Source organism: Chiroxiphia lanceolata, chromosome 15, assembly GCF_009829145.1.
Source record: "Chiroxiphia lanceolata isolate bChiLan1 chromosome 15, bChiLan1.pri, whole genome shotgun sequence".
NCBI lineage: Eukaryota > Metazoa > Chordata > Aves > Passeriformes > Pipridae > Chiroxiphia > Chiroxiphia lanceolata.
The window spans coordinates 3,312,120-3,340,080 of NC_045651.1; the positions used below are offsets into that span (position 1 = coordinate 3,312,120).

The window sequence follows — 27,961 nt, forward strand, 5'->3', positions numbered from 1 at the left end:
CCACATCTCCCACAACCCAGCTTGTCATTCTTACAGAGTAAGTGCCAAAATCCAAATTTTGAATTTGTACATTGTTTTCAGACCATGTATTGCCCCAGTTTGAGAGGGTCCAATTTGTTCCTCGTTAACATAAGAATCGATACTTACCAAATTTCTCCACCCTAAAACACTTCAGGCCAGCACACACCAGGCACTCTGTGCTCCAAGTGCTGGCTTACAGTACTGAACATGGTGTTGCTGGAAATGATGGAGGGTCCCTATCCTGCCATTGAGACAGACGCTTCCCAAGGGATTCAGGAGTTTACTTGGCTGATGGAAGCTAAGGCTGAGATGAGCTGCTTAAGAGACTTGCTCATATCACAGAATCACAGAATCAACTGGGTTGGAAAAGACTTCGGAGATCATCAAGTCCAAAGCTTGATCCAACCCCGCTGTGGTTCCCAGCCCATGGCACTGATGCCACATCCAGTCTCTTCTTAAACACCTCCAGGGATGGTGACTCCACCCCCTCCCTGCCCAGCCCATTCCAATGGCTGATCGATCGCTCCCTCTGTAAAAAATTTTTTCCTGATATCCAACCCAAACCTCCCCTGGCACAGATTAAGACCCAGCCCTCTTGTCCTATTGCTGGTTCCTGGGAGAAGAGATCGACCCCCACCTGGCTACACCCCCCTGTCAGGGAGCTGTAGAGAGTGAGGAGGTCTCCCCTGAGCCTCCTCTTCTCCAAGCTGAGCCCCCCCAGCTCCCTCAGCCTCTCCTCTTGGGACTTGTGCTCAAGTCCCTTCACCAGCCTCGTTGCTCTTCTCTGGACCTGCTCCAGCACCTCAATATCCTTGCTACCTCCCTGGTTTCAACATCCTACCTCTGGATTGCTTCAGCATTGTCAAGGGGCTATGAAAAACAATTTATAACAAATTACCCACTCCATGATAAAGTGAGAAATTACAGCTCGACCTGTCCACTCCATCTGTCTGGGGTTGGAAGCCTGGTTAGTGCAGAGCAATCCAAGCACAGAGAAGCGAGGCCATGGACTCTCTGAAGAGTCCCTTCCACTTCCAAACTGTTGATGCCATTACCCTTCCAGCCACCGCTGTTAAATATAGCGAGGTTATAAACAACAAGCCTCAAATGCCACAGCTCACGCCTCACAAATTAGTGCAAAGTGAATTTGCTGGTGGTGTGAAGGGGATGGAAGTGCTGCTGGTTCTGCAGTTGGGGCAGGTGGGACCGGGGGACAGTCACTGCAAGACTCTCTCAGGACATCGATTTAGTATCAAACACAGAGAAAGTGAATAGTTTTTACACAGCTCTGCTTCCCCAGGACAGCTCCCAGAGTGACTGCTGGGATGTTTACACAAGCTATTTCTGGTGGCAGTGCTGCCTTACACCGGCTTGCAGCGAACAGAAAGTAATGCTGAAGGAGAGACAAAGAATTAAGTCTTCACCACCCAGCACTGAGGCCTCGTCTGGGACTGCAGCAACCAAAGCTGAACACCCTGGTGAGCAACGTGGAAAAGTACTCACAGGAGAGAAACCCACAGGACCCCCGAGCAAAGGCTGGAAAGGGGTGATTCAGCTTACAAGGAGCAACATCACTACACTTTCCCTCCACCTAGAAGAGTCTCATTGAAGGAGCTGTTAACAGCCCTACTGCTGGCAAAAGAAGTGGAAGATGCAAAGTCCACTGAAAAGAAACCAACCCAGAAAAACCACCAAAACACCACCATCAGAACCTGTCACAAAGCAAAAGCTGAAGTGGTTATCTGAAACTACACTGGATATCTCCATTACTGCAGATCACCAAGGCAGTAGGTCAGACAGGTTACCCAGACAAGCAGAACCTACACTTGATACCCTCTCCATTTTAAAAGTCTGTTGTTGAAGCATTTATACCCGGGATTTCTGAAGGCAGAAGTCACACCACAGACCTCAGTCCTGTATCCAGTAAAGACAAATGAACTCTACCCACTGCAGAGCTCCTGTTTTCATGGATTACTGCTGGTGGTCTCCTGCAGGACTCACCGATCTCAGACCACTGGCTCTTCCTTCTGGCAAGTCAAAGTGCACTTCCAGCTCACTCCAGATCCAAAAAAGGAGCTACAACCACTCCAAGACCTTTTAGAGGGTAAGTGGAAGATACTTTTTATCTATCTCACCAACTAGAACTCAACCCAGGTGCCACCCCCAGCTCTTTGTTTCATACTTTCTTTGCATTGCACGTGCCAAAACTAATCAACAGCCACAGAAGAAATCAGAGCAGACATTTGTTTGGCTGAATGGAGTCAAAGGGAGACAGACTACACGAATTACCACTGCAGACACCCATTCATTCAGTCACTCATTCATTCGCTGCCCTTCCACAGTTTATATCTCATTAATTGATCCATTTTTCCTTTGCTATGATTTAGGATGACTATGCCAGAATCCCCCTGCTGTAATGCTCAGGTATCTTTTAATCTCTAATGAAATTATTTTCATGTCCACTTCATAACCATTTGCTCTTGTGTCACCCTCATACACACAGGAACTGCAACAGTCTGATTTATGTGCAGGTACTGGACCCAAACTGTTCTTGCCTCCACCCACCAACAAATATGAAAGCATCCTCAGGACCATTCTGCCCACCCTTGCACACAAGTGATCACGATTTCTCACATTATTTCAGTCTCACTAGTGTGTTACTGATCTGATATTACCTGAACTGAACCCAGTGTCTGACATTCTGTGCTTCCTGGGGGGTAATGGAATACTTTCAGGAACACAAGCCACCACAGAGGTTGCAATACCATCTTTTTGTGGACTGATCACTGTTCCAGGATAAGTCTGGGAAGAATATATGGGAGCTACAGTTTTTTACTGAGAACAGTCCACAGCCATTAACCCTATGGAGATGGTGACATTCCTAATGCACAGTTACAGCTTCCCACTAAAATTATGGAGAGAACATTCATAAGCAAGCCAAAAGGAAGTGCCTTTATACAAGATGAGCTGCCATGCAAAGGCCAAAAAGGTAAATTTGAAAATAGCTTAGACAGAATTACTGCAAAGCCTGAGCCTTCTGCCAAGCTAAGAACAGTGTCCCTGAACATCACTATTTAAAGACATTCCTGAAGAACAGACAACTGGAAGGACAGAGAGAGGAGAGACTATCACCCATACTGTGATTTTGCTGCTTTTCCCTCAAATGTGCACAGCCAGCCCACTGCAGGGCCCACAGAGGTAGACACACCTTCACATCCTCTGTTGTGGGGCAGTTCTTCAGCTGAACAGCTGCTGCTGAAGCCACGTGCCAGTGTGTTCCCAAACCCTGGCAGGAACAAGGCCAGCAGCACTATCCAACAATGGAAAAGAGAGAGCTCTCAAATGTCCCTGGCACAGGTTGCCCAGAGAAGCTGTGGCTGCTCCACCCCTAGAAGTGGCCAAGGCCAGCTTGGATGGGGCTTGGAGCAATCTGGGCTAGTGGAAGGTGTCCCATGGCAGGGGTGTGGAACAAGATGACTTTTAAAGGTCACTTCCAACCCAAAAATTATCCTATGACTCTAACAGCCTCCCCTGACTGGTAATATATAGACCTGGCTCCTCCCCATCCAACCCATCAACACACAGGCTGTAGATCTCTAAACTGGACAGAAAAGTACGAATTCCAAGATCTGCAAGCAGATTAGTCCTTCTGTTGGGCCACAAAACACTAATCCTACAGTACACAGATTTAGGCTGCATCTGAATAGGGTACTTCACCAGTTTAAACAAGTCAACAATTCTGCAGCTGAACAGAGACGAAATGTGCAGTACAACCAACTCCTGTGTAACCAGGCTGAGGCTGGAGCAGGTGACTTTTGTTCCTAAAGCTACTCTGGCACACGAAGGAACTCAGTGGCAGTCGGTGCCAGATGTTCCACACCTTAATGCCATATTACTGAACTATTTAAATTAGCCTGAACTTGATTACAGAGGTGTATTAGAACAAGAAGCTCCCCTTTCAAGGGAGAAGCTTGCTCATCCAATACACACCTATAACCAAAACTCCAATTTCCTTGTTGACTTTCAGACTCACCAGGATATTCCCACCTTGCCACCACCAAGGTGAGAGTTTTAAGGTGACCTGAAACGAGCTGGTAATTTCTCAGTGTGATCTGAGTTTCACATGTCAGACACACAGACATCACCTCAGAAAAACTGCAACACAAGCAGGTTTTTATCTTCAGAAAACACACAGTGAAGTCCCTCATAGCACATATATTTTGGACATCAAAGGAGACTGCTCCAAAGAGACCAACATATCCAAGTGTAAATGGTAATGCCCAACGATTCTCACAAAACCCTGCAGAGTCAGGGGTGATTATGTTCCATTCAGGGGAATTGAGAAGTTCTAGACTGTCAAAAACAACTGTTAGTTTTATGCCAACAAGCAGTGACTCTGCCAGAACAATATTAATTCCAGCACATCACAGGTGCTACCACAAGCCAAGAAGGCAACAAGCAGGACTGAGCATACCCTGTCCTGTAAGGTCTCAGGTGGCTAATTCCCCATATAACTAACAAAAATCTGATGATGTCAAAATAAATGTCCCAAACCCCAGCTTCATAGTACATCAGTTTCAGAGCCAGTAAACTAAATTATAGCATTGTCAGTACACCCATCAAGATCCACATTGTTTCTGCACTAATATATCTAATTTACAGCATCAGAATGAGGGACATAAATGTATTTACAATTTTTGAATACATTTTAAATATTTACATGTGGTTTACTGTATGCTGACTGCTCAGAATAAAGTCCTCAAGGAATAGGCCACACATTGACCAGCGCTCTTCAGATAAAGGAATTAGAAAATACTAATAATTTATTCTGGTCTACTCATCTTCTAAAATTCATATGCTTTAAAAAAATCTAAGATAAAGTGTTGTTAAAAAATGTAATTTACACTCAGCTAAAAAATATTAGAGTTACAGGGAAAGTTTACTTGTGTAAGGAAAACAACTGTTTTAAGTGAGAGTATGGCCCGAGTGATGCCATTTGCCCTTGAAAACAAACTTCTTTAATAAAGCAGTTAAAGTGTAAAACCCTCTTTACTAAGTTAAGCACCCTATACTTAAGTTTCTTTGTGATTCTGGTGCACCTTTGAAGGTTCACACAATGTTTACAGACTCAGTGAAGTACCCAGGATCACGTGTAAAAGGAGACCTTCAGCAGCTTGTAATCTCAGGATGCATCGACAAGAATCTCACTGGCATCTAGATCACCCACATAAAGCAAAAACAAAAACAATCCCCCCCAAACAACAAAAAACCAGCAAACCCAAGCCCAACTAGTTACTTCAGACACCATACTGTACTCTCTACATTGCTGCCATTGCTAATATTATATGTATAATGACACAACCCCTGCTCAGGAATAGCCAGTTCTACCTTGCCTTTCAAAAAAACCACATTTGACATCGATTTTCCACCACACAGGTCCTCTCCTGGCACACCTGCCCTTAATAAATACATTGGTAGTGAGCTGCCTTTTACCAGAAGCTCTATTTTACCTCATGTTTTGCTCCTCCAAGCGAAGCACCTGGAGTGAAAAAAAGAACAGTGTTGCCCATGGGCAGCACCAGCGATCAGAGGATGATAAACTGAGCAGCTCAGGCACTTGGTGCCAATCTGAGAGCAGAAAAGCCCAGCCAAACCCTTGGAGTAAGTCTTTGCCAGCTTTCAAATCACAATAAAAGAACTGTCCTGCAAAAACAGTTCTGCTGGATTAAGGTGACACCAGGAGCTGACACTGGTGGCCAAAAGCAAACATCTGTTACTGTGCAAGTTGTGTCCCCGACTTCAGACCCAAAGGATGCAACCATCAGACAATTTAAAAAAAGACTATTTAAAATCCTGGCACGTCCAAAACACGCCCTGAAAAATGGCAAAACGTTTGTAGAAATGGACAAACTGGGTTTCCCTGGAGAGGAACAAAGTGGCAAATCCCAAATTCCTTAGCAGAGGAAACCTGCCAGGGAAAGACACTATAGGGACACCAGCAACCACAGACTGAGAATAAACATTTTTATTATGTAATGCTGAATTATTTAGACCACAACCAACTAAGCCTCATCGAAGTTTTACACCCCCCAATGGTGTTTTTTTGCTTAGCTGACCACGTTTCAAAATTCTTTGCAAGTTCTCACTTTGAGGACATTTTTTGAGAAAAGCATTAACCAGAACGTTTCTGTTTCTCAGTGGGTCATTCCAACATCACTCCCAGGCAGGGAGCAGTAGAGATTTGATGTGGTAGGGATTATTTTAGGGATTATTTTAGCTTTGTTTTCTAAAACACTAAAAAAACTACACTGAGGCTTTCAGTCTTTCCAAGCCAAGACTCATTACCACAGAATATCAGAGTTATGGTCTGATCTCAGCTCCAGTGCACTGAAAACTCACTGTGCCCCCACCAGTAACTGCACTGCACACAAGAACTTATCCTTTTATATATTTATCCTTTTATAAACTCTGACTGTGAAACTGTATTTTCCCCCGTCTCACCAAGTGCATGGCACAAACAGAACTCACTGGCTGCAATTTTTAGTTTTCTTCTTCTCAATTAGTATTTGGACATGCTAAATAAAACTCGTTTAGCATGAAATTAAGAGCTGCAGCTTGAGGGTTTGGTTCTTCTTTTAAATTTTATTAATTAGCATTTGACATTATTTCATGTGTCGCCATCACAGTTCCCCATAGATTTTGAGAGCAGCTGAATTCTCAATTGCTACAAATCAGATTCCTGACAGCAAACTGTGACACCCAAAAGTGACATTTACCAGGCAATCTGAAAAATCACGTTCAGATGATTTTCTGGCAAAAGCAGAAATTTATTCCCTTGGATAATGTTTCATGTTCTTAACCTCAAAATATCCCTTTCTTCACAAATCCACACTCTTAAAAATAATAGGAACTCCCCCACAATATCCACTATATCCAAAAGGTATTTTCTATCCAATAGAAAGGGGATGTCTGATAAAAAGCATCACAACACACACACGCAATTGGAGAAAACCACCTTTCATTCCAGCTTCCAATTTTCACTTACTTGACACTGCAAACTCTTAATATTATATTTGCATTTGCATCTATTTCAATGCAGTTGCCAGAACAGGAACCAGTAATCTCCATCACATTCTCTCCACTCTCCAGCACAGCAGCTGTAGCAGTGAGATTTTCCCTTTCCAAAATCAAAAGCCAGGAAGTACTTCTCCAGCTACAATTAGTTCTTACTGCTATTTCAGTAGCATTTTGATGACAAGGGTTCCCTTTTCGGGATCATCTCCTTTGACATCAGTGTGCTCAGATATCTCAGAATCCGAAAATTAATTTTAAATCCCACACAAACGTGGATCCTTGATTAACGGGTCAATATTTGTTAACGTTTCTTTTGAGAAATTAGATTCCTTGGGTTTCAATTTGGAAATTTTGATTTCAATTTAGTCTCACACGTCACTTTGATATCAGGTTACCCAGTCAGGTAATTCACCACCTCAGCCACCAACTCTCATTTTCAGTAAAGCTTGGAAGCCTCACAAGCAAATTCAGCAATGAAAACCATCTCTACACAGACTTAGAAGATGTTTCTAGCAAAATCCATATCTCCCCAAATAGTTTGTAGTTCCATTTAATTCCTCTCCCCCAGTCCAATCCACCCATTTCCTTTGTTTTCCAAATGCAAGGAAAAATACAGATATTTGACAGATATGGAATACCACACATATTTTAGCTTAAAATATTGAAATAAGAGATTAGTTTAAACCTTGTAGCAGCGTTGTTACCACATGAGACTTCAAAAGGAAAGAATAATACCAGAAGAGTTATCCATATAATTATCTTCTCATACTCATCCTATTTAAAATCCTGACCATGCCGGACTTTGCTACACCCCAATTCTCCATTTTTCTGCCAGTTTGGTTTTTCCCAGAGTTTTATCAGCACAGCAAGGTGACTCTGACCAGCAAAGTGCCTTTCTAGACAGCACCTGAACTGGCAAGGGAAGAGAAAACCATGGAGCCAGGAACAGAAGATTCCTGCCCGATCGTGACCTTACCCAGCTCACGAACCTTCCCTGTGCCACTCACTCACAATGCCCTAATGTTTATGCTTCCTAATCCAGGATCTTGACAAAGAAACTCAATCTTTCCATTTTTCAAGGCATTTTTTCTATTAAATCTCCACAAAGACACATCTGCCTTGCTACAGGGTGACAAGCTCCCAGACACTGTCCTCAACACTGCTCATTCCTTACAGGAACCACGGCTTTCATCACAGATGTGCATAAAATCATGCTAATCACTCAAGCAAATGCACTTTGATCCTAACTACATGCAATATGTATAATATGGAAGCATCATGGATTACTCTGGTGTCATGCAGCAAACAGCTTTTGCACCCATCTCACTGCAGAGGAGCATCTGGGAGAGATCTCTGACTCCTGGGTTACCTTGTGCCCTAAAGCAGCAGCTTCAATTAGGACAGAAGCAATATCACAGTGAAAACTATTTCCAGCTCTGTCTGAGAGTAACAGCTAATTCTACCAGCTACAGTAAATTGTTGGGGTTTGCTCTGGTTTGGGCTTTTTTTTTTTTTTTAAATGAAAAAAAACTTTTACCCATTGGCAACTAAAGGCCTCCTTCCCAACTTGCTTTTGGTTTTGTAAGAAAATTTCAGAGAAATATTCAGAACACAATGGTAACTTTAATCCAAATTAAAAGGACAAGGATGGGATTAAGCAGTAGTTTATGAACACCTACAGGAGTCTGAAAAACCTGAATTTGTTTTGGAGCTTTGCTGGGATTAAATGGGAGGTACTGGATAGCACAGTTCAACAGGAGCTTAGCACTTCATTTTGGATTTTTTTCTGAATGACAAATCAGGGATTTTATTTTTTTTTTAAGGTTTTTTTTTCCACCCTTAACACAGATAAAAGACAGAAAGATTTGCCAGGGTAGCAAAATCATAGCAAACTACTTGGGTGCCTGATGGCTTTTCCTTGCCAACCTTTTCATCCTTCCCTCACCACCTCCTCCTGCAACAATCCTGCAACAATCCCGCAACACCTTTCCCAGGGCCACAGCAGTGTATAAACTAAAGTGTATAAACTACATTTAGACACTTAAAACAAATGCTCTGCTGGTTGTATCAGGCTCCTGCACTGCTGCGATTAGCTAAGGGATAACTTCAGCCACAGGCAGAATTGTTGGCCTGGCTTTGTTTGGCTTTAAACTGGACACAGTTAAACGGCAGCATCAGCACATCTCCCAGTCACCTGCTCCCAGTGAGCCCAGTGGAGAGTGAGCTCACACATCCCAGCACACACACACACATCCCAGCACACACACACACATCCCAGCACACACACACACACACACATCCCAGCACAGACACACACACACATCCCAGCACAGACACACACACACATCCCAGCACACACACACACACACATCCCAGCACACACACACATCCCAGCACACACACACACACACACATCCCAGCACACACACACACACATCCCAGCACAGACACACACACACATCCCAGCACAGACACACACATCCCAGCACACACACACACATCCCAGCACACACACACACATCCCAGCACAGACACACACACACACATCCCAGCACACACACATCCCAGCACACACACATCCCAGCACACACACATCCCAGCACACACACATCCCAGCACACACACATCCCAGCACACACACATCCCAGCACACACACATCCCAGCACACACACATCCCAGCACACACACATCCCAGCACACACACATCCCAGCACACACACATCCCAGCACACACACATCCCAGCACACACACATCCCAGCACACACATCCCAGCACACACATCCCAGCACACACACACACACACACACACATCCCAGCACACACACACACACACACACATCCCAGCACACACACACACACATCCCAGCACAGACACACACACACACACATCCCAGCACACACACACACACACACATCCCAGCACACACACACACACACATCCCAGCACAGACACACACACATCCCAGCACAGACACACACACACACACACATCCCAGCACACACACACACATCCCAGCACACACACACACATCCCAGCACACACACACACACACACACACATCCCAGCACACACACACACATCCCAGCACACACACACACACACACACACATCCCAGCACACACACATCCCAGCACAGACACACACACATCCCAGCACACACACACACATCCCAGCACACACACACACACACATCCCAGCACACACACACACACACACATCCCAGCACACACACACACATCCCAGCACACACACACACACACATCCCAGCACACACACACACACACACATCCCAGCACACACACACACACACACATCCCAGCACACACACACACACACATCCCAGCACACACACACACACACACATCCCAGCACACACACACACACATCCCAGCACACACACACACATCCCAGCACACACACACACATCCCAGCACAGACACACACACACACATCCCAGCACACACACATCCCAGCACACACACATCCCAGCACACACACATCCCAGCACACACACATCCCAGCACACACACATCCCAGCACACACACATCCCAGCACACACACATCCCAGCACACATACATCCCAGCACACACACATCCCAGCACACATACATCCCAGCACACACACATCCCAGCACACACACACACACACACACATCCCAGCACACACACACACACACATCCCAGCACACACACACACACACACATCCCAGCACACACACACACACACACATCCCAGCACAGACACACACACATCCCAGCACAGACACACACACATCCCAGCACACACACACACACACATCCCAGCACACACACACACACACACATCCCAGCACACACACACACACACACATCCCAGCACACACACACACACACATCCCAGCACACACACACACACACACATCCCAGCACAGACACACACACATCCCAGCACAGACACACACACACACATCCCAGCACAGACACACACACATCCCAGCACACACACACACACACACACATCCCAGCACACACACACACACACACACACACACACATCCCAGCACAGACACACACACACACACACACACACATCCCAGCACACACACACACATCCCAGCACACACACACACATCCCAGCACACACACACACACATCCCAGCACACACACACACATCCCAGCACACACACACACACACATCCCAGCACACACACACACACACACACATCCCAGCACACACACACACACACATCCCAGCACACACACACACACACATCCCAGCACACACACACATCCCAGCACACACACACATCCCAGCACACACACACACATCCCAGCACACACACACACACATCCCAGCACACACACACACACATCCCAGCACACACACACACACATCCCAGCACACACACACACACACACACATCCCAGCACACACACACACACATCCCAGCACACACACACACACACATCCCAGCACACACACACACACATCCCAGCACACACACACACACATCCCAGCGCACACACACACACACATCCCAGCGCACACACACACACACATCCCAGCACACACACACACACACATCCCAGCACACACACACACACACACATCCCAGCACACACACACACACACACACATCCCAGCACACACACACACACACACACATCCCAGCACACACACACACACACATCCCAGCACACACACACACACACATCCCAGCACACACACACATCCCAGCACACACACACATCCCAGCACACACACACACATCCCAGCACACACACACACACATCCCAGCACACACACACACATCCCAGCACACACACACACACATCCCAGCACACACACACACACATCCCAGCACACACACACACACATCCCAGCACACACACACACACACATCCCAGCACACACACACACACACATCCCAGCACACACACACACACATCCCAGCACACACACACACACATCCCAGCACACACACACACACACATCCCAGCGCACACACACACACATCCCAGCACACACACACACACACATCCCAGCACACACACACACACACACATCCCAGCACACACACACACACACACATCCCAGCACACACACACATCCCAGCACACACACACACACACACACATCCCAGCACACACACACACACACATCCCAGCACACACACACACACATCCCCAGCACACACACACACACACATCCCAGCACACACACACACACACATCCCCAGCACACACACATCCCCAGCACACACACATCCCCAGCACTCCCTGGCTGCTTACACAAAGTAGTATTTAAACCCCAAGTCACTCTTTTGGGAATTTATTTTAAGCTGAGGTTGAAGTGTGTGCAATATTTACCCACACAACTAGAGAGGTGGCAACTTGGAAAATGATCCAGGAAGCAGAAATCATGAACTCTGTAAGGAAAGCTACAGAATTAATTCCTCACTTTGTGCCATCAAATATGGGAAAATTTACATGTTTTTTTTTCATTATTTTACAGAAAAATACCATGGATAATGGTAGGCAATAATTCATTTCCTGGTTCTTCGTTTCATGCCTTATCAGAGGGAAATATTTTCTCACTTCAAGTCTGACAACTGCTTGGCTCCAAGAATCTGAAAGATGCACCTCAAAGAGCTAAGACTGCCACTGAAACATGGGAAGGAGGAACATGGAAATGGCACTGTCCACTGTTGGAGGGTAAGGAGTAAAGAAAAGCCTCACATATCCCTGAGAGACACCAAGAGAAGAAAAACAATTACTCCAGCCAAAGAAGGTGCACAGAATTCCTATTCTTGACTCCTGGCATTCTAACTCAGTCAAATATTTCATGCCTCATCCTCTTTAGGGCTTCTGACCTTTGAAAACAAGTTACCTTACAGACACTCTCATCTATTTAGTGGGGCAAGGAGAAAAGAGTGGAATTACTTTCTGCTTTTTGAGTAACCTAAGGAAAAGTATCACAATCCCTGCAGAGCTTGACTCCAGGATACGACCTCCCTGCACAACAGAGGTGCAGGAAGATGAGAACTCAAATAACCTTTGAATGCTATTTATAGGCAAACAGCCCACTTGAACTCTTCTCCAAATTTCTGGCATTCAGTGGGAAACTGAGCCCCAGTGGGCTGTAATTGCCTTCCTGAATCAGAAAGCAGCTCTGACTCAGTACAGTACTGAGTGACTGTCTGGGAAAAAACATCTGAAAATACTATTACATTTTCAAGCAAAGACCTAAGCAAACTTTGAGGGTCAGTAACATCACTTACTTAACTCAGAAGCACAGATTTTTAGCCCCCAGTTTTTGCCAATTAAGCACAGCAAAACAAGCCAAAATACTGAGTATTTTCAGAGGCTGACCAAGTGCACCACTTCTTCTAAAAAAAGATCACCACGCTAATGGTGTATAGCAGGCTACTGCATAAATTCATGTTTCAAACTGAACACTTGGGAAACTGAAGACAAAACCCTCTCCTCTGCCTGAAAAGATCCACAGCCTTCCAGTGTACTGTCATCATTACATACATGCTGCATAAGGAAGATCCTGAAAGCAAGGTCTCTGAGAATGCCACAGCAGATCAGAGTACAAACCCACCAACAATCAGGGTGCTACAGTCTTCAGAAAGAAAATACAGAATTTATTCTACCATGACCCAACTTGAAGAAAAAACACACCCATTTACTGTTAACACCCCTCTACAGGAACAGCCCAGGGGGCTCATCCCATCCTATCTGTGCAGAGAGAACCCATAACAAGAATGAATCCCATGGAAGGAGTTGCTTCAAATAATGAGTATGGAAAACTCCAGCACATTAAGGTTCTACCAAAGCAAATTTCTTTCATTATTTCCTCCAGGTCTTTGCTCTTAATCCGTGCTAAGACTAAAATAAAGTTGTTCTACCTCTTATTCTCCCTCTACAGCTGAGGAGGATCAGAGACTGGGTGTGCTCACTCTAAGTGAAGGCTAATAGCCAAAAGCACAGCCACAGTGCAAGTTTCTCCTTTTTTCATTATTAAATCTTCCTACATGCTCCTTTCCATTTAGAGACTTCCAAAATATGCTGCTTGCTTGGTTTTGGTAATACTAGGCAAAGCCAGCTGGAAGTCAGGCCAGGTTGGTTAGAACATTCCTGCTCACTGTGGTCTTCCTCTGCTACTCAAAAGCCACGTAATTCCTTGAAAGCAGAGACAGAATTTTAGCCTTTATAATGATTCACAGTCAAGGGGTTTTTTTTAAAGGACATATCCAAACAGGACTGTCACCAAATATATATATATACACACACACACACACACAGAGGTACACAGGAATAATCAACTGCAGGAATAATCAAAAGCACATACATGAAGTAACTTGTAACAGTTCTTCAGATAAGCGTTGGTAGGTTTAAAGTCAAATTCAACTTGCAAAGCAAAGGCAAAAGGCAGACAACAAACTGAGATGTATAAACAAAAGCACAGCTTGCAGGACAGATGAAATAACACTCCCACCCTCCACGCATCAGTGGAGCTCAACTTGAGTAACGTGATTAGTTTGGGGCAACAAGTTATGAAGAACAGAGATCACGAACAGAGATTCCAGAGGAGAACAAGAGCAGATGAAAGTCTAAATAACATAAGTTAATGGCAGAGAAAAATATTATTTAGAAAAAAAAAAAAAGACAAAACCCAAAAAACTGAGGGTGATAACCCCAAGTGTGCAAGTTGGCTCTAAGGAAGGCTGGAAAAGGGAACACTGAACCTGGATATGATGCATTAAACAAGCAGCCAGAGCCATTAAAAATACCAATTGCTTTGCTACAACTTTCTTCCTTTTCTTGAGAAGCTTTCCAAAGAAAGTAACTCAGTGCCCCCTTCACATGCTGTGGAGTTTCCAGCACTGGAGGGAAGTCTGTCTAACCAGTTCCTAAAGCCACCTGTCAGGAATGAATTTGCCTGGGGAGAAGGAAGAGAAGGAGATAAAACTACATCTACTGAGATTTCTTTCAGCCAGATATTTGAAAGAGTTTTAAGAAGCTCTACAGAATTCAAGGGAAAGGTGATGGCTAAATGACAAGTTAGCAATTGCTGGTTTGGAGGTAATGCTTTGTTACACAGTCCTTGCAGAGCTGCACTGTGCCTTTTGCTCCCCCAGCCAGTGCCTTCTTGATGGATACAACCAGGATAACTTTGTGCAATGCAGTAATTATTTTTTTTTAACATTTCCTAGTATGTACTGATTCTTCAAGTATTTAAATAATTTGTATTCACAAAGAATTTAACCTGCATTTTTTTTGCAAGATGTTTAATGTACTACAGCTTGTTTTAAATCTAGAGATTTAAGTTATTAGCTTTCAAAATCGGGTCTTTAAAACAGCAGAAAATAGTTTATAGCAGGTAAAGAAGGTGCTTGTGCCCCATTGCAAAAATACTCCACTTGATTCCATAAGCAGAATTAAAGATAAGTGACAGTATATTTGACCTATTTTGTTTTTCAATAATCTGGTGAAAACTACTTTGACTTTCTAGAAATAAGCAGAATTTGATCATTTACACCAGGCATATGCTGTATTACCATTTGTTTTCTTAGAAACTTATTACCATTACTTCCTAAATATGAAATAGTCATATTTTGTCAAAGGTGAGTTAACAATTGAAAAAAAGCAACAGATTCATCTGTTACTACAAAGTATTGGTGACTCAGTAAATCTGTTGCATCTGATGCTTTAAAAAACCCCAAATGTTTAATATCATTATAAAACTGACAGAAGAACAATGTGTCATAGATCCACCCCCAAGAGCTGCCACACCTCCCAGGTGTCCCCAGACAGTGTCACAGCACACAAACCAGGCTGTTCAGGCAGCACCCAGCCCTGCTCCACTGCAGTGACGTTATTCCTCACAGCACAATTCCCTCAGCTCCAGGAGGGGTGGCTCCACAGCCAGACTCACCAACCTGACTTACCAGTCTGCCCAGTACAGGGCTAAGTGGCTGGCACTGGTTACTGCCACCACGCTTCAACACTAAGCTACAGAACACCCAAAAAACCCCTCAAAATGGAAATGATCAACTGATTCTGATCCCATCACCTGCACCCCCCGAATACTCATTAATACTCAAACTCTGCTTTGAACATTTTATCATCATGTGCTAAGGAAACTACGTGACTGACAAACACAGAAAACAACCAAAAATGCAAACAGACTCCAAGTCTGTGTAACTGAGGCTTTTAAATAAACTTTTAAGAGACTCTTCTTGCAGGAGATACAAGCAAGAGACTGAGGCTTGTCGACCTCCTCACTCCTTCCTCTCTCTCCTGACGCATTTCAGGAGAAGTGTTACACATTCTGCTGGACTCAAACTTGCCAGAGCAGCAACTGCTTCACTTCCTAGGGTCCCCATCTCTGCTCCACTCTCTCCCAGTACCCCAAGGACAGCACCTCACCAGAGCAGCATGGACATGAACCAAACAGAACAACTCAGTCCTGGGGATATCCCACCTCAGTTCAGGCATTACACAGGACTGGCAATAAAGCACTGCTGCTTTTCTCCTTCCCAAACACTCCCCACGTTCCTTTTGGCTGAGGCTGCTCCAAACACTGATCTAATGACAAGTCCTGAAACCAATACTGAATGGGAAAAGGTTTCTATAACCAGTAACTCCCCTTTTGGAACAGGAGAGCAAAGGGGGGTTTCTCTCACAGAAGAACCCAACTTGCATGAAAAATAAAATATGGCAAAAGAGAAATAGAAAGGAGAAGTGGAGTTAATAAAAAATATATCCTGGACTTTAAAAAAATCTTATTAAAAGGAGAATTGCACAAGTTGTTTATGGCATGGTCATGAAGAACTAGATAATTAATGATTACATCTGAGATACATATATAGATATATATAAATATACAGGAAACTTGAGAGACTGAGCAGTACCCTGGCCAACTTTAATATTTCACAAAATAAAACTCGTAACTTTTTGTCTTGTCTCTTCCCACTCCTCATGCCCCCTGAAGAAAGGTTAAAATCTCAGTATCATCTTTGCCAAAGAATTCCAAAAGCATAACTTTCAGAGCTGGTATGGTAACTTAGCTGCCTGATACCTAAAAGTATTACTTTAAGTGTTACGACAATGAGACTGCTCTTCACAGCAAAATCCAACTGAAAAACAGCTAGAAAATATGAAGCTGGTACATGTAACACACTGCCAAAGCATGGAAGTTAAATTGACTAAGAGCAGGATTAGAGTAGATTTTTTCTAATCTAAAAGCTTACTAGACTAGAAAAAAAATATTTAAAATCATGCAAAACCTCCGAGAATATTAATAATTTAATTACATGCACAAAATTCAGACAGTTTGTCCAACTTACTCAAAAGCACAACACATCTGAACGTTTCACATACCATATATTCCTTCCCACTCTGAATCTTTGGATGGTGAAGAAAGAGAATGAGCAAGTCATTGTGATGTGCCAGTATCTCAAAGGGCAGAAGTCTCCCAGTTAACAAGACAGGGGTGATTTCAGTGGCACTGCAGCAGTGCCCAAAATGAAGCCTGTTCCAGCTTTCCTAGTGAAAACTGTTTCTCTTTTTGGATCCATCTATTGCATCCATAGAACACCAAGTGCTTCAGATCAGACCAGAGGATGGTGAAAAGCCTGTCTTGGTTTGTAAGTCATTCACAATAACTGCACTAAAGTGAGACTGTTGCCATGCTGAAGGCAGCTAAACACACTTCAAACCTGTTCCTGCTACATTTGTACAACAAAGTTACATCTTTGCTCAAATTCCAGCAATCCTCTCTCAGATTCCCCCCAATGAAGACCCTACTTTTCCTTTTTTTAATTCCATAACACCAACAGAGATCTGGAAATGCATTTGTTACATTTCACGAGTGCAGTGGTGCAGCCATTAAATTGACAAATGGGAATTTCTATTTTCTGCAGCCCTCCACCTCCACAGCTTCAACTGGAGCCTGGACAACCCCTCAGACATTAAGTTTCTAATGCCCACCCCCATTTAAATCACAGCTTAGTTACTCATCAGCCCTAAGAAAAAAAAAAACACCAGGTCCACACGTGAATCCTAATGACCATAAATAACATGGCTCAAAGAATTTTTCCAGCCTGGTCTTCGACACCTTCCAAGGGTTCTCTTGGATGCAGGATCAAAGCAAGCTTTGGCACTGTTCTGTCAGATCACAGCTGGTAGTGCTGGATCACAGGTCTACCTTGTCACATTGAAGCCCTCTAATGGTGGGGGAAACAAATATAATTTACTCTATTTTAACAAAAAACCCCCAACTGTTTGTGAATAATGAATAGGTTTGATGACATCACACACACCAAAAAAGTAGGTTTGGTCAACAGGTTGGCAAGTGAATAAATAGAAATACACACAGAGGAAAGCACTCAATTTTGCAGTTGCTGAATCTTACACTAACCTGTCAGTTTATCCTAAACCAGGCAGATTTCACCTGGGCCCATCCATATTTTGATCTGTATTCTGTATTTCCACTAATTAGGTGACCACTTCCACTTCTTGCAATACACAACCCCACCACCCTACCAGCTTTCCAAAGAGCAGTATCAGGCCTTCAACTATCAAGATTCAGCAAATACTAACAGACAAATGTTGCTAAAACTACGTTTCTCTTTCACCATTTACACTACATTTAATCCCTCAAAGCCTCAAATCCACCAAACCACCTATGTGAGGGTCTCCAGCCACCTTTAATACTGTATTTCAACAGAAAGGAACGATGTATATAACTGTACATAACCCTCTTTGAACATAAGGACAGACTACTCACACCTCTTTCATTAAACAAACCTTCGACTGAACATCCTCCCTCTCCAAAATACCCTGATTTTCCTCACAATATTATTATTTTATAAACAATTTATAAACAGTAGTAGGAGTCCTGAAGAATTGCTGCTTACAGAACACCCCTCTGTGTGGATACTCAAGAGGAACACCAGTGTTCTAAAGGCAGAATAAGTTTCTTTACCACTTTTCTTCTACGCCTATTTTCTGATGCTTCATTGTCAAAGTGTTTCAATGCTCACATTGAGAAGGATCACCCTCAAAAGCTCCAGGATTTTTATTTGGCCACATGCTTGAACCAACACCTTTCCCCATCCCCTTTAACTGCAGAAAGAGGGCTGCACAACACAAGCAAGTCATTTCCCCTTCCTGATGCCTGTAAAAGCTGGGAACAGAAAATGAAACGGCTTTGACCCGTTGGAATTTCCACACTTTGCCCTTTTACAAACACGTGCTGAGGGACTCATGGAAGAACTTTGCCAAGAGGAACAAGAGCTCTGAACACTCTACTGAAAAAGGACATTTAATAGACACCCTTACTGAAGATCCACAAAAGAGCCATGGTTCTTCAGAGCTAGATTATTATTTTAAGGAATCAACAGTACCCTCATTAACAGTGGAGCTAAATGTTCCTAGTGCAGAACAGGACTCCATTGTCAGAGCACTAATAATCTGTTTAATTACAGCCTGAAAAATGGAAACATCTCCAAACAGGATGGTTCTCATTCCATAGGTTATTTTACCTATAAATCCCTTCTTTGCTCTACTAGGAGTCAAACTGAAAGAAGGTATAAAAGAGACTTGGTTTGTTTAGGATAAACCTTCCCAAACAATAGGATTCCATTGTTTTAAATTATCTTCAATTTCTGAACATGAATAAAACTGGTGGTCATAGAACAGTGAAGTCTCCTGGTCTCCAGACTGTAGAACTTATTTTTTTGTGAAATAATACAAACACTGACAGTTGTTTAAAGGTAGTTGTTCATTAACAAAGTGCCTGCTCTTTCACAGAATGAAGGATGGCTGTCCAAACTGAAGCTAATCAGGCAGGTTTTCAGGGGACCTGGCAAACACAAGGAATCTAATCCCGGTTTTGTGTACATGGAGATGTACACGTGTGTGTAATCGCTGTTATGCCAAGGGGGGCAGGCACAACCCTCTTGTTAGAGATTCTACTTAAGGCTGTCACCCTCAGCATCCAAAACCACAAAGGAATTTAACCCCTCCTTGAAACAGAATTAACAAGTTGAACTGTGAAAAAATATCCAGCATTGCTATGGTGAGTAAATACAACGTACAGAAACATTTTCAAGCAGTTCAACGAAGCTCTGGCCTCTACACTTGCATATGCAGTGGCTCTCAAATCAAGGCAGGTATTTACAAACAAAACACAAATCCTACAAATCTTACAGAGCACAGTGGCCGAAAACCATTTCTGCACAAGTGCTCTGAAGAAGAACATCCCATCTGGCTGCAGTTGCTAGAACTTACCTTCCAGAACTAATAAACAACATGTCCTTGTGAGATGTGAGCATTAAAGGATTCAGGAAGAATAAGCAAAACTCGTTTTGCAAGTCATACTCATTAAGATCCTAATGACACAGCCACAAACCCTGCCTGTGAGAAACCCCGAGGAAGCCAAGACACCGAACGCGAGATCGACCTTCCTCGAGGTTGGGAGGTGGAATCAAAGCCTCTCACAGGAGAGGGGATCATCACAACCGAGGCCAAACTACCCTGGGAACTACAGACAAGGCCATAACCAAGCTACTTGTTTGAGCCACAGTCCTGCCACCTACTTTTCCAAGCCATCCTTAATGCTGGGGACTGAACTGTGGCTAAAACAACAGCAGAAATCATTTGCTTTTGCCAAACTGCAAAAGAACAGAAAGGCCCAACACAAGGTTGCTTTGTTTGTTGCCATGATGGAAGCCTGGAAGCTCACTTAAGGTTAGAAAGGGTATTTTCAGCCAAACCAGGAAGATAAATCTAGTGAAGATGTTAAAATGTCTCCCAGAAACACTTCTCTTTCAATCACTGTCAAATTATGCCTTTTATTAATAAACTCCCACCTCCTTTAGGTTAGCCTGGTATTTTCAGTGTTCAAAAATGCAGTGGGAAAGACAAGTACAGCTTAACTAGAGAACTTTCCCAAGAGTATTTTCTCTCCTTTGATCTCACACATTCATCAAGTGGCATTCATTTTGTCTTTTCAGAGAGGGAGATGGGAGTACTCAAACAGAAGCACTCTTTGAGATTTGCTCTTCCTTCCAGAGTCCTTCTGTTCTGCCCACGTTCCACATCCCTTCACCAAGGCACTTGGGGAACCAAAGCATGGAAACCTCAGATTAAAACCAAATCATCTAATCCTGGGGACAAGAGGCCAACTGCTGCTTAGAAATCTAGAGACAGCATTCTCTCAAGTGTCACAAGCAGCAGAGGTCCCACCTGGATGTGATAAATACCATGAGATCATTGTGACCACTGCAGCCCCAGCACTAAGCACACACCCTGACAATTTATAAATCCAGAAACAGGCTTTGGGACACACCAGCCACCAGACACACGAGAGAAACTGAAACTCGTTTTCATGTTATAATTGAGCACTTAAAATTAAATTTATGTCTTAAAAAATAAATCAAAAGCACTTTTAAAAAGTGCTTAAAAAGGGATCAGTTTATTCAAATTCCCTTAGTGCCCAGAATATCCCAGGAATAGCATGTTTTCCCTGCAAAACAAAGTTTGGCCCCCAAGAGTTATGGCAGATGGGCTGCTGCAACTTTCTGCTGACAAAAGCTATGCTGTGTTCTAATTTGGCTTTTTTTTCAAATTCAAAATGCAAAAAGAGCCCAAATCCCAAACCCCTGCTCCCTTTGCTTCCTCAGAACAAAGTTCTCCTTTAAGACTGCACGTAGCTCTGTATCTAAACACCTGCAAATAAATGCTGTTTTATCCAGCTCTTAAGAGTGTTCAAAGGTAAAGTCTGAAAACTCCAATTTCAGCACACACCCACGATGATCAAATGGGATTTGTTTCCAAGCAGGGTTTTTACATCTTTTTATCTTTGGAATTCTGAAACTGACAAATAATTTTCAAATCCACTGCAAACATCCCAGTCACAAACCCCAGGAAGATTTAAATTAGTCAAGTTATCCCTACAGAAGTAACGACTGTAGTGGCACTACGTTGTTCATCAGGTCTGGCTCCAAAACAGGAATGTTAAATATGTATTTTCCAACAGTGACATCTCAGAACTACAGAATGAAAGAAGGTTCTTGTGAAAGCCAAAAGAGAGAAACAAGTATTTCACCTGTAAATTTCTGGAGTAACGAATTAATAATTATATATTGGGGGAAAAAAAAAAAGGCATTTTTAGCAAGTCTCCCTTCCATTCTCTCCCCGTTAATTCTCCCCCTGGTAACAAATGTAATCAAGTCAGTGAAATACCATTTAATCCAAATAAAGTTTTCTAACTTTGTATGTACAGAAAGAGTGGACCAAGCAACCTGCAACACCTGTAAGAATCCCAAGTTGTTTTCCACACTGTGCTCCCCATCCTCACAATAACTTCCCAGACCTGTGAACATTTCACTAATGTCAAAATTTACAGGTTGACAGATCTGTGTACAAGTAAGGTTCAGACAAAAAAAAAAAAAAAACTATACAAAGAAAGTACCTGCTGCCTCCAGTAAGGCTTCTAGTCTTGCTTGTGTTTCTGGATCCACAGTTCTCAAGTCTGCACCTTCTGCAGCACTCGATAAGAATAACTCCGACGTGGTTTTAAGTACTGGGTTATCAAGATCTTCTTGGTCCAAAATAAATGATTCGACCTGTTGGCCAAGTTAGGAAAAAACCAATTTAACCATTTTTGAAGCTTTAAAGTAAATGCAAAATATTAAAAAAAAAAAAAAAAAAAATCCCACAAAAGTAATTACAATCACGTTTTAATTGCACGGAGTATAGAACGCAACTGGAAAAATCATCTGGTCAACTCGCTGAAATTACAACTTGAAATTATGAAAGAAAAAGCTACCAAAACCCCAATTTATTGTAAAAATTACAATTAACAAGATCTTAAACTGCAGCAAGGTCAACTCAGATTAAACACTGAATAAGTGTTATGTGTGTTTGGACAGTTAACCACCAAAACAGGTTGCCACAAGAGTGGCTGTAACATCTTTGTCACCATCTACTGTGTTATTAAAAAAGCCACCAGTAATAACTTTGGTACAGCTGGACCTGAACGCCAGGGAAAGATGGAATGTTTTCCCAAGATGCCTTTCACTTCTCTTTTAAAAGTAATTCCAAGGAACGCAGCACAAAGATTTTGTTTGTTTTGAGCAGGGCCATAATAGCTGACCAAAACTCAACCCCAAAACATGTGTCTCCAAGCTGGCACTCGGTACTCCCCCAGCCTTTAATGTTTTCTGGACAAGAACAGATCTGCAGGACGATTAAGCAGGCAGGTATTCCAACCAAGCAGCATTAATGCTGTCCCACCAGTGCCCCACGTGATCTCCAAACACAAGCCCATGGAATTACTCAACACAACACGCTGCAGTTTTATGACAGCCTGTCAGAGTAAACAAGGATACCTGACTCACACTCTAATGAGAGCACAGCAACATTTCAGAACCTCTCCCAAGTTCAGGCATAATTTCCCCTATTTTCAGAAATATTTTAAGATAAAAACACTATTTCATAATTATATGTTATCTGTTCAACACTATCAGTGCCTTAAATATGCTGTAGGAAGAAGACACTGCTGCCCCCTCCCACTTCATGCCCCAGTCTCATCTTCCTTTCTCCATTTCCCCCAAATATTTCCCTCTATCTTTCTCACTCCAGCAGAAAACTATCCTCATATTCAGCCCTGTCCCACAACACCTCAAGAAAGGGACAGTTAATACTTCCAAGAAAAATCAAATCAGGCCATCTGCAAATTCTTTAACGTGGTGTGAACGACAACGTTAACAGGATCTGGGAGCCGCACAGAGCTCTGCTATTCAAGAGCCACTTGGGTTCATTTCTTCCCTTTTTTGATATGGAAATGGTGTAACACTATCCCCCGGTGTCCAAGCCAACCCTGTGTGCCAGTGAAATGCTAACACAGGAATATAATGGGAATGAGGAAGTATGACTTTCAGGAACACAGAACATGAGGGCCACGTCTCAGTGGATATGTGTGATCCTGGCTAAAGCTAAGGCTGCAGGCTCTGATTTAGGGCTTAGAGAAGCAAGATTTCTAGGTTAGTCCAGGCAACAGTCCTAAAATAAGAGAACTGTCGCTGCAAGAAAGAGTTGAACATTAAACAGGCAAAAAATTAAACCAGTGATAAACATTTTTACTACAAACAAAGAAGAACTATTTACAAATCACAGCAAAATGCATCCCTACAGTGAGATGTCAACCCAATTTCCAGGTTAGTCCTCAGGCAGCTTATCCCTGCTGGCACGAGCTCTAATGGAAAACTGACTTCTGGGAAAATTCACCCTAACCTCCAGGAGTACTTCAGGGTTTTCCATTTTCTCCCACAAGACCACACAATATTATTCCTGGAATTATTATTCCTATTGCAGCATGTTTGTGTGATCTGGTGAAGGGTAGAAAATCCCACTGTGCTCCTATGTGCCCATTCATATACAGAGCTGAGAACCAGATACACGAAATTTTATTACATGCCAATGGACTTTTTTTCTTTGACAATTAGACCACTTAATTTAACAGCAGCCCTTCCTTCTGAGGACATACCAAAAGGGGTAAAAATGCCACCTGGCACTGCACTCGAGAATGACAAACACTGCAGAAACACTCAGTGGCTCCTGGCAATCCCTGGCGTTCAGCCTCAGGAACAGCCAGACAATCCTGAGGAAAAGGGGAGCTCAGCAGCCTGGCTGTGACCTGTCAGAAGCTGCCCCACTGCGAGCTGTAAAACTTCACGGGTTTGACACTTGGGGAAAGATATGGACCATTTCTCCCGACTGCTGCCACCGCCGAGCTCACTCCTTTACGTTTACAGGACATTACCGGTAACAATACACCTCTTGAACTTAAATCAGTGTTAATTCACAAACACTCTGTCAACACGCAAGGAACCTCCCTCCCCCCAACAGGGAGTACATTTTGCTGTCAGGAACCTCTAAAAAAAAAGTCTGTGTTTTTAACACTGATTATGCAAACACTACCTTTTGAAGTGAATTACAAACACGGCTTTTACTAAGGGCACAAGCTGGGTAGTACTGGTGCAGTCTGCTCTTTTCACCACCCTTTTCAAGTTTTCCTGTTCTCTAGATCAGCAACTGTACTCCCAGAGATCTTGCACATTTAAAGCCTCACACAAAAGTCTTGCTTCATATACAGTATTTTCATTGTAGATTTATATCACAGCAAGAAAAGGCAGCTGCTTTCATTATTTCTGCACATGTTGAGCATCAATTTTTAGGTTTTGTTTTGATTTTTAGGAACAGCTTTAATAACATACCCACAATACAAATACAACTTGAGTGTGAAAATACCGAAAATCCATATGCAAAATGTTAAAATAGCTGTACCACTGCCAGTCTCCCAGAAGAAGTTTCAGTGTATTTTTCAAGTCAGAACGTCTGACATTTCTGTAAATCAATGCAGTTTCTCACACACTAAGACAAGGCTAGAGAGCACGAACAGTTGGGTATCTTATCACTAATAGCAGAGTAAGAAAATGCCTAATTGATCAGATGTCTCTTGTGAATGGAAGTGACCTAAAATGATCACATAATAATAATTAAAAAAAAATAATCAAATTACCCCAAATATATCAAACAAATTTTGCTATTTAAACGAAAAGTAAACCTCATTTAAAAATCAAAACAAACAAAGAACCCAAACAGATTTCATGTTAGCATTCCTAGAAGACATAATACACTGCTCGTGTGGGAAAATTTAGGCACACTGCTCTATTCTAATCATATCTGCAGCACAGCGATAGAGTAACCAGTCACTGGGCTATTTTTGGATTATTTTGAGAGCTGCTTTGGGCAGTTAATAAGCATCTTACTTGGTAAGGCTCATTAGGAACACATGGATTCCAGACATTATTCTGACTGCCAAAATAAGTGCAACTGGGAGTAATTCCCAAAGAACACCCAGGAAAGCCACACCTGCAGGGGGCCCGAGGGCTTCCCCACATCGTGTGTCCCACATGGTGTCCAGGCTCACCCACTGCACTGAGGGACCTCCCCTGAAGTCCTGCCAAGGGCTGCAGCAGCCTCCCAGCTCTGCAGATCCAGTTACACCTCCAGAGCAGCCCCATCGCAGCTATTTGGGCTCAGCTACATCAGTGTTTGTGTGTTACCAGCGGGACTGAGCTTACCAGGGCTCAGGGGGAGGCAAAGGGACTCTGCATCAGCGGCACCGCTGGCCATTCGTGCGAGATGGACAATGACACGTTACAGCACATTTCTAATATTAAATCTAAACTGATCTTCCCTATGTTGCACTGCTGCAGAGTGCTCTTCCCAGAATAGCCTGGACCTGCTCACAAATAGCCTGCTCCTGACAGGCTACAGAGGATGGGGAAGCTTCCTGGGTAGTTGCACAGCACCATCCCCTCCTCCTGCAGCCAAGGGCAGCAGCAGAGACAGCTCGTTCTACCTTCTCCTTCCATTTGTGCCAAACCAGTGCTTCTGGGAAGCCTTTCTTTAGAAAGAGCTTTGATAGGGAAGACAAAGCTGCTATTAAATCATTTCCTTGAACTTGCATTTTCCAGGAACACCTTGAGCTATGAACACCTTCCTGGGGTAACAATATTCCCTGATCTGTGGTTGTGGGGCATCTACAATGAGGACCCAAGCCCCTGACTGGGACTCCTGAACTCCTATTTTTTATACAGATAAATGTGGTTTTCTCTTTTGTGCTGGGAAAACCTTTCCTAATTATTTCTTTATCAATTCCATTTGGACATTTGTCTGAATGTATCTGAATACCTGCAGAGGGACCCTGGCTTCTTTAAAGTTAATATAGACCTGTAGTTCAGGCTGAAAGTTCATGCCTATGAAGTTGATCATCTATATTTAAACTATTTTCCCTCCATAATTAACAAGCTGTGCAATGCTGCATTAGGATGACACTAGAAAGTTATTGTGCCTTTGTCTGACAGTTTATGTTGTCATGTCTTTTATTAAACTGAATGCCAATACTGGATTAATACTTGCAATCCTGCTCTAGAAGTTTTGGGGAATACTAATAAGACATAGCACTAAGTTAAGACTGAAAACGAGTTTGTATTTCAAATTTGACATCAAACCTCTTTAAATTGCACATATCAAGAACGTCAGCTTCAAACCCACTAAAAACAATTATTCCAAGGAAAAAGTAAAATGCAGGACTTTGTCACTGCCATGGCACTCTCAGGAGCTCCCTGTGACAAATAAATGCACCACGACACCCTGGTGTGGATTTAACACCAGCTAAAGGCCTGGCTTTGGTTTACCTTAAGATGCATTTTTCAACACTCTTCCCCTACATTTTTGCACCTACTTAAGCTGTCTTCCTGCACTACCATTTCAGTTGCAAGAGATGCAGTAAAGGAAGAGGAAAAACCACACAGAAATGTGGGTATTTCCACAAACCTTTCCGTGGGGCCTCAGGACAGTGTCCTTTCTCGGCACTTCAAAGCCAGAGAAATGAAACAAACACTTCAGGGAGGTACTCCAGAGTCAGTACATAGAAACAACATGGAATCACTGGGAACAACAATCCAGACATAATTAATGATGCAAAACCATACCCACTCTGTTAGGCTTGAACTGTAATTTCTGAGGACAGTTTCTTCCCTTAAAAAGCAAAGCTCCAGCCCAAGAAGACAGAAGGCACCACGACCTGTGAATCACCAAGAGAGCATTGTCTCCAGTTCAGGACTTTGTGATCACACAGCATCCTGCCAGCCCAGGGGGGTACAGGGTGCTCAGGGACATCACCACCTCAATGGAGAGAGGATAAAGTACCTGAAGCATCATTTTCCAGGCACTGCTCACCTTGTGACAAGTCACTCAGCCATCCAACACTTTCACAGGTTGACTGAACATGT

The 27,961-nt window shown here is 43.3% G+C and overlaps 1 protein-coding gene across 11 annotated transcripts in view; it reads right to left on the bottom strand.

Annotated features, from left to right (window-relative positions):
* Nucleotides 1–27,961, bottom strand: part of LOC116794177 (ankyrin repeat and KH domain-containing protein 1-like) — a 100,397-nt gene that overhangs the window by 63,028 nt on the left and 9,408 nt on the right. For all 11 annotated transcript variants that reach the window (XM_032702609.1, XM_032702618.1, XM_032702617.1 and 8 more), the window contains exon 2: nt 22,570–22,723. In XM_032702609.1, coding sequence (XP_032558500.1) covers nt 22,570–22,723 — 154 coding nt within the window. The remainder of the gene's footprint in view (nt 1–22,569; nt 22,724–27,961) is intronic.